General features: G+C 38.8%; 1 protein-coding gene across 1 annotated transcript; it reads left to right on the plus strand.

Annotated features, from left to right (window-relative positions):
* Positions 1-1,829: 1,829 nt before the first annotated feature.
* LOC5517862 (26S proteasome non-ATPase regulatory subunit 7) lies at positions 1,830-8,493 on the plus strand. The gene is made up of 6 exons (XM_001637789.3): positions 1,830-2,094; positions 2,229-2,321; positions 3,102-3,199; positions 3,776-3,856; positions 4,356-4,447; positions 6,023-8,493. The coding sequence occupies exons 1-6, from the start codon at positions 1,923-1,925 to the stop codon at positions 6,492-6,494; spliced, it is 1,008 nt and encodes a 335-aa protein (XP_001637839.1). The 5' UTR covers positions 1,830-1,922; the 3' UTR covers positions 6,495-8,493.
* The last annotated feature ends 2,406 nt before the right edge of the window (positions 8,494-10,899 follow it).

Genomic DNA, 10,899 nt, shown 5'->3' on the forward strand with positions numbered 1-10,899 from the left:
CTTTTATGTCATGTTTGATTATGTTGATACATTCTTGAAGAGCTGAGGGACCTCTATTAGCTATAACTCTAGAGCACTTTAAAATGATTCTGGTGTTAAGAACCCTGCAAATTATCTCCGGGTAGCACACTAGGGAATGGAAGTCCTCTAGATAAATCCCCCTCCTTAGCTGCGAGCCTTTTTCGGCTTTCAAGTTCGCCCCTAGCCTCCCTTAAGGCTATATTACACGAGGTATTTTCCTGCAATTTGCAATGCAATGACTAATAAGGAAAATTTCAGGTTGCAGAAACACGATACACACGGCATTTTTCTTCGCAATTTTGCGAAAAAAAGAAACCAACTCTAGTTATTTGCAACTTGCAGCTTCTTTGAAATTGGCGCTTCTGTGCTTCTCTCTATCAATATCATTTTACCAAATATGATTTAATTGTCAGTACCCTTCATAGCCGTAGCAGGCCTCCAATTATTATTATTTTCATTATTATTTTTTTTTTTGGGGGGGGCACTATTACAGAAACATTAAGAAAACAATAGGGGCACGGCTACGCCCCTACTGGTCATTTATAATTTTTTTAAATATTGGAAGGGCACGTGCCCCCAGTGCCCCACCCCTGCTACAGCCCTGACCTTAAAGATAAGTCTTGCAGATACGACACTACAATTGCAATTTGCTTTGAAATCAGAACTAACTGTGCTATGACTCGTTTTTATATCCACTCTTTGTGTAGTGATGTAGCGAAACAGATTAAGAGATTAAGTTGATGATTGTATAACAGTTAGGTCGCTAGTAATACGATGCTGGGTGTATCAGATTTAGACTTGAACCCGATGTCGAAAGGGAGTGAATTATATTGTTAAACGTCCCAACTTCATTGTAATTCTTTGTCTCTGGGCCACCAAACCCTATCCCGACCGAGCTATTACATTTTTTTCATAAATACCTTTTTATAAGAACGTCCACCCAGCTGAGATTTCACCAAATTCTAAGAACATATCGTCATATACATATATTGAGGCTGGGCCGTTCTTATTTTTGGAGCAATTTAAAGGCTGAAGATGTTCTTAACGTGTTCTTAAATTTTAGTGTATATAAGAATAAAATACCCAATGAATTATAAGGAAGAGAATTACACAAATGATCAAAAGAAAAATATTTAAAGCAGCATTGTCACCAGTTTACTTCCGAAGGTCCGACGGAAACCTCAACCGTTAAAAAAGAAAAGAATCTATTAGAATCCGAGATATTTAACAGGCCACCCGCTCTAAATTATCAATCACATCCTCAAAGAAACTTCCAATAGACGCACTGCTTTCAATATTTTGAAATATTATTCGCGTTTTCCGTTGAAAATCATCGGGGATTTTTACGTAATCGACCGGAAGTAAACTGGTGACAATGCTGCTTTAAGGGTGTCTTATGAACACAATTCGATTCTGCATTTTAGAACACATCACACAAAGAAAACTCGACATTTTTCTGCTATCTCAGCCTCGGCATGTTCTTAGCATGTTCTTAAAATTTGGTGAAATCTCAGGCTGGACGTCCTTATAAAAAGGTTCTTATAAAAAAAGAGTGTATTATTGTGTTAGTACAGATGTTACTGGTATTGATAGTTTGTGTAATTCTCTTCCATACTTTACCCAGTATTCTTAAAAAGAAATAAATAGAATTAGTATATAAAACTCGGGAACCTCGCAAGAACAAGCGATTTGAATGGTTGAGAAACTCGGGATCAATCAAATTACAGTAAAACAAATCCAAACCGATAAATACTGAAATGGGCTTGTTTGGGTTCCCTGTGGGACTGCTGCTCACGGGAGCTGGTATCTAACTATCGTTTTTGTCAAGTCATCCGCCATCTTCTGAAGAAAAGAAAGCACGAGACAAGTTTAGAGGGAGAAAAATTCAGTTCCTAAACAAGATGCCGGGACCAGACGAAGCTATAACGACAGTGGTCGTGCACCCTATAGTCCTTTTAAGCGTTGTGGACCATTTCAACCGTATGGGAAAAGTTGGTAGCCAAAAGCGTGTCGTCGGAGTTTTGTTGGGCTCTAGACGAAAAGGGGTACTAGATGTCGCCAATTGTTTTGCCGGTACGTAGCCAAATTTGTTCTGTTTTCTTATTCATTATGCTGAGTTATTTTTAACGAAATAAGAATTTGGAATGACAGCTTTGCTTTACTTAGCTTAGAGCTTTGATGTGTGACACAAAGCATCTTTTCCATAGTTCCCTTTGATGAAGACGACCGTGACCAAAATGTGTGGTTCTTGGATCACGACTACTTAGAAAACATGTATGCGATGTTCAAAAAGGTTAATGGTGAGTATGACATAGGACCATCGAGCCTTTATTTTGTAAAAAAAAAAAAACATGTTAACATAATTAGGAATGCGATCATTTATACATTCTTTTAGCGGTGTTTAGAAACTGTCACTGTGTATATAACACCTCAATAGTCGTAATTGCTTGAAAAAGAGTCTCAATTCCCCCAAATAAGCGTCTTGCCTAATAGACTCCAATGACGAGGGGGGCTGTATTTTAGAAAGGAAGTATCAGAAACTGACGTGGCACAACATTTTACATTGAAAGCTTGTTTTGATATGGTGCTTGGAAGATTTTTAATCTTTAACATCGTTAAAAAGCACTTTTTATCTAGATATGAAAAAGATTTTGAAATAAGCCTCTTACTCGTTTAAGCCCCCCCCCCCCTCCCCCAAAGAAGTGCCTCACCTGGGACATAAAAGGTTAAATAAGTGCCGCAGAGTATAGTCAAGCTGGGCCATAGCTAGAAACATTTATGTGGGGGTTAGGGCTAAGTCATTCCATATATTTGCTTCTTTAATGCATTTTTTTTTTCTTTTTTTTTGTAAAACATTTAGTGTACCCAGGGATTTCTGCTGATAAGGGTGTGATTTTCCAGTTGTATACCTACTAAAAGCCTTTTTTATATGAAAAAAATGATTTTGAAAAGTGAATCCTTTTTGTAATGTGGTAACAGATCCCTAACAGCAGACATCATTCTGGGATACCCTGTTCTATTTGCTTTGAATGTGTTATCAATAGACAACATTCTGTGATGCCCTGATATGATTGTTATAGCTCGGGAGAGGATTGTTGGATGGTACCACACAGGTCCTAAGCTTCACAGAAATGATGTTGTTATCAATGAGCTCATCAGGAGATATTGCTCTAATTCAGTAAGTACAAATACTGTCATAATGTTTATCAGACAAATAATGTTTTCCAAGAGTAATTGATGTTTAAATAGTTTGGCTTTTTTGATGGTATCCATGGTTATTTCCTGAAACATGGAAGAAATTTGTTAAGGTCTTGCCAATGTTTAAAGCCATATTTGATATATCACAAATAAATTTGCCATGAACTCTTTTGAACTACACCCAGAGCTCAAAGCTTCCCTTTTTTTCAAGGCACATGTGTGCAAGTAGTTCCATGTTTTTTGTCTCAAAGCTCAAATTTTAAAAGCACAAAACAAATGAATGAGCTGTGAATGAGCTGTGTGAGGGACAAATGAAACTTAAATCTATTGATTCAAAGTCAGGATATCCTGTTTATTTATCATTAGCCTTAGTCAAGGGGGGCCTGTACATCTTTGATGGTAGCTAGTTTGTGACTTACTTATATTCTTTAGTTGCATTTGCAAATACAACCATTTAGTTGCTAACTTTGACACCATTTGCCCCCGGAGCTCTTCAGTTGGCTTTGTTGATATGTCTTTCATTGTGTTACATCCCTATGATATTGCTTGTGTTCAGGTATTGGTGATTATTGATGCCAAGCCAAAAGACCTACGTCTACCTACAGACGCCTATGTTGCAGTAGAGGAGGTCCATGATGTGAGTACAAAATTACTTTAACTTTTTTGTTAATCTCTCTGAGTCCATGCTGTGGTAGATAAAAGTGAACTTAAGCACCAGCAATGTAGAAAACTGAATAATTACGTAAGCTATATGCACATTCCTTATTTTGTGCTGTGGATGAGATACATAGCTCTAAATTCATCATGTTAAATGTGATGATTTATGGTTACTTATTTTGTGAAAAAAATGTTGAAAGAAAGTAATATGTCAGTGTTTGTTTCTAGAACACTTAGCTTGTGCAACATATCAGGGCCGTTAAATTCATTAATAAAATGCCTGTTTTCCTAGCAGTTTTTCAAAAAGTTCAATTTTCTTTTCAGTTTTAGCTAAACATATCACAAAATTATGTATTTATCCATGTTTTGTGATCTAAGCTTATTGCTTTCCATTAAAACATAACATAATTTTTCTAATGCTGACCATATCATTGTTACATACTTGTATCAATAATTAAGATTTGTAATTCTCTGGCCAGGATGGTACCCCTACTACCAAGACCTTTGAGCATATCCCCAGTGAGATTGGCGCAGAGGAGGCTGAAGAAGTTGGGGTGGAGCATCTATTAAGGTACTGCCCTTTTTTTACCCCATTTTCACTTTAAACTGGCAAAATAAAATGAATATGAACTGGCAGTTCACCAAAAATATGGTCTTACTATCCAAGCAACGTTCCTCTGAAAAGAGCGGTTGTACACATGGATAGTAGTAACAAGCTCACTCAATAATATTGTAAATTAAGAAATGTTGATTAAAAAAGACAAAAAATAAGGGCTCTGGTAGTTGAGGTTAACAGGGATGGTAAGTTTGTTTTGAGGTTAACAGGGATGGTAAGTTTGTTTTGAGGTTAACAGGGATGGTAAGTTTGTTTTGAGGTTAACAGGGATGGTAAGTTTGTTTTGAGGTTAACAGGGATGGTAAGTTTGTTTTGAGGTTAACAGGGATGGTAAGTTTGTTTTGAGGTTAACAGGGATGGTAAGTTTGTTTTGAGGTTAACAGGGATGGTAAGTTTGTTTTGAGGTTAACAGGGATGGTAAGTTTGTTTTGAGGTTAACAGGGATGGTAAGTTTGTTTAGAGGTTAACAGGGATGGTAAGTTTGTTTAGAGGTTAACAGGGATGGTAAGTTTGTTTTGAGGTTAACAGGGATGGTAAGTTTGTTTTGAGGTTAACAGGGATGGTAATTTTGTTTTGAGGGTAACAGGGATGGTAAGTTTGTTTTGAGGGTAACAGGGATGGTAAGTTTGTTTTGAGGTTAACAGGGATGGTAAGTTTGTTTTGAGGTTAACAGGGATGGTAAGTTTGTTTTGAGGTTAACAGGGATGGTAAGTTTGTTTTGAGGTTAACAGGGATGGTAAGTTTGTTTTGAGGTTAACAGGGATGGTAAGTTTGTTTTGAGGTTAACAGGGATGGTAAGTTTGTTTTGAGGTTAACAGGGATGGTAAGTTTGTTTTGAGGTTAACAGGGATGGTAAGTTTGTTTTGATGTTAACAGGGATGGTAAGTTTGTTTTGAGGTTAACAGTGATGGTAAGTTTGTTTTGAGGTTAACAGGGATGGTAAGTTTGTTTTGAGGTTAACAGGGATGGTATGTTTGTTTTGAGGTTAACAGGGATGGTAAGTTTGTTTTGAGGTTAACAGGGATGGTAAGTTTGTTTTGAGGTTTACAGGGATGGTAAGTTTGTTTTGAGGTTAACAGGGATGGTAAGTTTGTTTTGAGGTTAACAGGGATGGTAAGTTTGTTTTGAGGTTAACAGGGATGGTAAGTTTGTTTTGAGGTTAACAGGGCATTCATTTTATTGAAAGCCAATGTCTTTGCATACTTATTTCCATTAAACTTGGTCCCTAATATTTGTAAGGGTACAACAACACCCATGCTGAAACATTAATAGGCCATTCCAGCTAGAATAATGTGTATGCACTGGACATGGAACCCTCCCTCGACTTCTGTCATGCAGCGTGTGCTTTGTTTTGTGCAAGCTGAAAAAGGCACATGCTAAAATCTGGTGGTTGAGGAAGGGTTTTTTTTGTACTGTGCACGCAAGCCTACTGTATAGCTGGAATGGCCTATCTCTGTAGCATTATGGTGCTTGATCTTCACTTTGGTAACATTGAATTTCCACTGCAATTGAATCTTTTTCCTTTCTTAGGGATATAAAGAATTTGACAGCAGGGACGTTATCACAGCGGATCACCAACCAGCTAACATCACTAAAGGGTCTCCACGCACGACTTGGGGATATAAGGGACTATCTAGAAAAAGTTGCCACCAAGAAACTACCTGTCAATCATACGATAATCTACGAGCTCCAAGATGTGTTCAACCTCCTACCTAACCTGGACATAGAGGATTTCTGCAAGGCTGTTACTGTCAAGACCAATGACCAGATGCTTGTAGTGTACGTAGCATCTCTTATCCGCTCCATCATTGCGCTACACAACCTCATCAGCAATAAAGTGACGAACAGGGATGCAGAGAAGGACGAAGCAAGTAAGAAAGATGAGAAAAGCAAAGAAAAGGAGAAGGAAAAGGAGAAAGAAAAAGATAAGGATACTAAAGAAAAGGACAGTCAAGGGAAAAGCAAAGACAAAGACAAGGCCTCTGATGCAAGCAAGAAATAGCCATATGAAATATTGCCAATGAAAGAAATCAACCTTTAAGTGTGCATTGTTAAACATGATCCTGCTTTTGCTATTTGTCACACCATGTGGAAATTCCAAAGGATCTACTAGTTCATTTGTCTTTATGAACATTATCACCCTCTTCCTCTAACAGTAGAACCATCATGTAAGTTGTATTTAAAAAGAAATCACAATCAGCCATTGTGGTCGTTGGGGTGTTTGATGTTCACATATTTGTACAATATTTCAAGTGCCCTTAGATTTTCTTGAAAAAAAGGGCTGACCAATTTGTATAGCATTTTCTGGATACTGTGCCATTTAAGTCATCAGAGAAAGTTTCATATTTAAAATAAGCAGGCAACGTTGATAGTTATGGGGGAGGGGGTAGCAGTAAAGAATATGTACCATGGGGGAGAGGCAGGGAACTATGGCTTAGTTCAAACGTCGTATTATTCATGAGCTGTATTCAATGCAAATGAATAGAGCTGATTGTTTCATCTTCATTTGCATGCATTTGCATTAAATACGGCTCTTGGATAATGCCATGCTTGAACTTAGCCTATGAGAGTTTTAGGGGAGTAAAGTATATCTCCTCGAAGCTCCTCACTGCCAAAATTATCAGGGGCAGGGGGGGGGGGGGGTGGGGGGCTCAAAAAAGAGTGGAAGGGTGGGGAGGTCTGGTATCACTTTTATTTTAGTAAAATACAAAATTACTTATGTAACAAAGTGTTTTTATTCACAGTACGGTTGTCATTAGAATATGGATTTCCAAAGAAGTGGTAGAACAATAGCGCAGCCTTGAACACTTATCAAATCCAAGGGAAATTCAGCTGAAATTTACGCCATAGATAATTATTTAGAATTTTTTCCCCTCTTTTTTGAAAAAAAAAAAGAGGAAAATTTGCAGGGGGGTTGGGGGGGGGGCTATAGCCCCCACCCCTTCCCCCCCCCCCCCCCGGTGCGCGGCCCCTGAGTAAAGCCGCAATGTCGCCAGTTTACTTCTGGTCGATTACTTAACAATCTCCGATGATTTTTAACGGAATACACGAAAATTATTTCAAAATTGCCGTGTGTTTATTGGCAGTTTCTTGGTGGATGTGACTGATAATTTAGAGCGGATTCTAATAGATTCTGTTGTCGGTTTAGGTTTGCGTCTGCCCTCCAAAAGGAAACTGCTGACAATGCGGCTTTAAGTAATTTTATTACTTTAAACACGAGATTCCGCTATAAAAGGGAAAGCTCCTCCCATCCCCGGGCTCAAATTTGCAATTATAATCAGAACACTGCCACGCTAACGGTCACATATTTTAAGTCTCCTGTAAAATTGCTTATCTCTGAGCCGGCTTGAATAAAACACAGGTAACAAGACAGCTGTGTTAATAGGTTGATAAATTAGTTATTTGCTGTCCACTCACGTTTTTGGTGCACAATTTTAAATTTTGCGCTATCCATAATCTATCGCACCTGCATAAATTATTCTCGCGCTGTGATGAAAATGCTCGTATTTTAGAGCGCACACAGCTTGGTATAGCATTATTTTACGATAGATAGAAACATTTAGACAACTCTAGGAATTATATTTATTTTTGTTTAGAATATGAAATTTGAATTTAGCGCTCAGAGCAATTGTCCTGACATGTTGACTCATTGACGGCTCATTGATAACTGATTGTTCTTGAGCCCGGGGGTGGGAGGAGCTTTCCCTTTTATAGCGAAACCTCGTGTTTAAAAATAGGTGATATCGTGATTTTGGGGCTTCAGCCCAACCCAACCCGATTAGCTTGCGTTGTGTAGTTCCCGTTAATCACTGTGCTAGTTATCACCATTTCCCTACGAACGTATTTCGAGTTTCGTGTGACATTTTTATGAAGAGATGTATTTTGTAACATTAACAGGTGTTATTTCCAAAAACAAAGTTTGACTAAAATTGTGGAACTACTGTGGAATTTCCCCCCTAGTTAAAAACTGAAAAATAAAACTGGTTTTGAAAATGGCAAAAGTTATGATTTAATAGTGTGGTATTCCTGTCATCGTTAGACGTGTGCGTCGCGGTACCCATAAAGAAACATTTTAAAAATAAGAAAACAATTTCAAAATGTTAAAGTAGTTCTCATGCCGAAAGCACTCATTTATTATAGATGATTTCGAATGATAACGTTTGGTCTCTAGTGCGCCATTATCACTTACGGCCAAAGCCCGCAGCAGACTGTCGGTCCTTTTCCAAGATGTCATGGTATCTCTTCGACATCCTAATCATCGCCACGCCAGCTATTCGGGGCGAAAGCCATCACCAAGGCGTTCAAAGAAACGACGGTGACTTTAGTTTTGTCAATTTCATGCGTACTCCTATCTGAGCGTGGAAGTCTTAGAGTGGAGCCTTGAGGTTCATCCCGTTTAGTGTTGGCTCAAATCCCTGGATTTTCTCTCCTGCTTCTCTATCAACACTGCCTCCAGCCCAGACTCGAGCCAAGTTTGGTGTGAGCTACTCGCCAAAGATAAGTACAACACGTCGGATACGTTTGATCCAAATAACCATACTTCGCATCACTTTAGCATCCCCGTAAGTTTTAAATAATTTTGAGGCGGCAAAAGGCAACAAATTTTAATGTCGTTAGGCGTTGTATTTTGCGGTAAAAAAAATATATTGGTATTTGTGCAAACGTTGATTTCATCTCATATTTATTTTTTGCGGACGAAAAAACCAACTCGTAATGAAGAAGTTGCTGGAAGGCAGTTTTAGTCATGTCAGCCCCACCTGCCCTAATGACATATATATATATATTCATAGAATCCTTGCGACGAGATAGAGTGCCTGAACGGTGGAAAATGCGGAGCTAACTACAAGAACAACACCGCAAGCTGCAATTGTCCGCCTGGTTTTAGGGGGAAACATTGCGAAAGTAAGTCAAAATCAAGAGACCTTCATGGTCTCTTGGTCAAAATAGATAACCCTTCCTGATCAAACAATACTCATCATTAGGATATTTTGAAATGGACCTTTTTGCTCAGTTCGCGCGTCTCTGGCGTTTAATGCATGACGGAACCAAAGGCAACCGAAGACTCCATGATTTTACTTGTGTTTTCAAAAGGCAACCCCAGATTCCGCTGGATTCCGGTTGAATTCGGGTCTGTTTGTCCGCTGATGTTGCAGCGATCAAGTGATAAGAGGACGATAAAAAACAATGAATTTAATCTGATAATTAGAAAGAAGCACGTGGGATTGTGTTCTGCATGAAACATTTCAGTCATATATCGTTTTCACGACAAAAAATTGCGATGTTTTCTTTGATTATAGATGCGATAACGTTTATTCATTATTTGGACGCAAGCTATTTTTTTTCTATGAAAATGTGCAGTAAAAACTCGTTCAAATTATTAACAATAACACAACTAAAAAGTCTCATTACCGACGCAATGTTACGGCGTGTTGGGTCCTTGTTAAAAAAAAAAAGAAAAGCTTTTTTAAAATTATAAATTATACGATTTGTACTACTCAGTAACAAAAACACGTTTAAGGCCAAATTGATTGATATATATTTTTTGCTTTTCTTGCCTCCGCCCGTCCGCCCCCAAGGACGTTTTTGTGTTGCATCTATTTCATTTCAGTGTTCGTTGCTATAATTTAATTGATAAATTGTATTGATGTTAAGTTGAGTTCTCATCACTGTATTCCCTGGTTATTTATATAACGCATTCTAATACCATTTTGTATCTATACATGGTCACTCTTCGAAGGCTCGGCTGGGGTGGTGGGATTAAGAAGGGCGTTGGATCGAGAAAGGGGATGGCGGGCCCGGAGTGAGAGAAGGGCGATGGTAAAAATATCTGGGGCTTCTTGTATTTCTTGCAATTTTAGCTCCTTTTCATTCCTCGCAAGATGCGTAACCAAAATGGGGGCACTCCCCTTTGCCCTGGAACCCTCCTTTAGCATTATGTGTTGCTTTAGCGCCTGCGATGGACAATTTCAAACATTGTTATGTTTTACTTGCACCTAGTATGCATGTCACGGGCACTAGGAATGCAGTACAAGACAATTATCGAAGACCACCAGATCACCAGCTCTTCCTTCTATTCTCGTTACTCGCCTCCGTATGAGGGAAGGCTACATAAGAAGTACGTTGTCACTAAGGTCAATGGATTCTGGCAGCATTCTGTTTCAAAAGCCGACGAGTTCTTTCAAGTTGACCCGTTGAATGTCATAGGAATCACTGGAGTTGCGACCCAAGTAGTGCCGTGGGACGCAACTCATATTCCTCAATTAAACTACTGGGTGACCCGCTATGGACTCCACTACAGCATCGACGGAGCTAAGTGGACGACGTACCCGCAAGTGAGTTGAGCGCACAGACATTGACAAAAAAATTCCCTCGTTGCGCTGTTGGGGGCGCGCGGCTCGGATTATGAA

This window comes from Nematostella vectensis, chromosome 2, assembly GCF_932526225.1.
Source record: "Nematostella vectensis chromosome 2, jaNemVect1.1, whole genome shotgun sequence".
NCBI classification, from domain to species: domain Eukaryota; kingdom Metazoa; phylum Cnidaria; class Anthozoa; order Actiniaria; family Edwardsiidae; genus Nematostella; species Nematostella vectensis.

Coding starts and splice junctions, on each gene's coding strand:
- LOC5517862 (XM_001637789.3), top strand. CDS start 1,923: ATGCCGGGACCAGACGAAGCTATAACGACAGTGGTCGTGCACCCTATA. Junction 3,200..3,775: donor GGAGATATTGCTCTAATTCA/GTAAGTACAAAT, acceptor GCTTGTGTTCAG/GTATTGGTGATTATTGATGC. Junction 4,448..6,022: donor GGGGTGGAGCATCTATTAAG/GTACTGCCCTTT, acceptor TTCCTTTCTTAG/GGATATAAAGAATTTGACAG.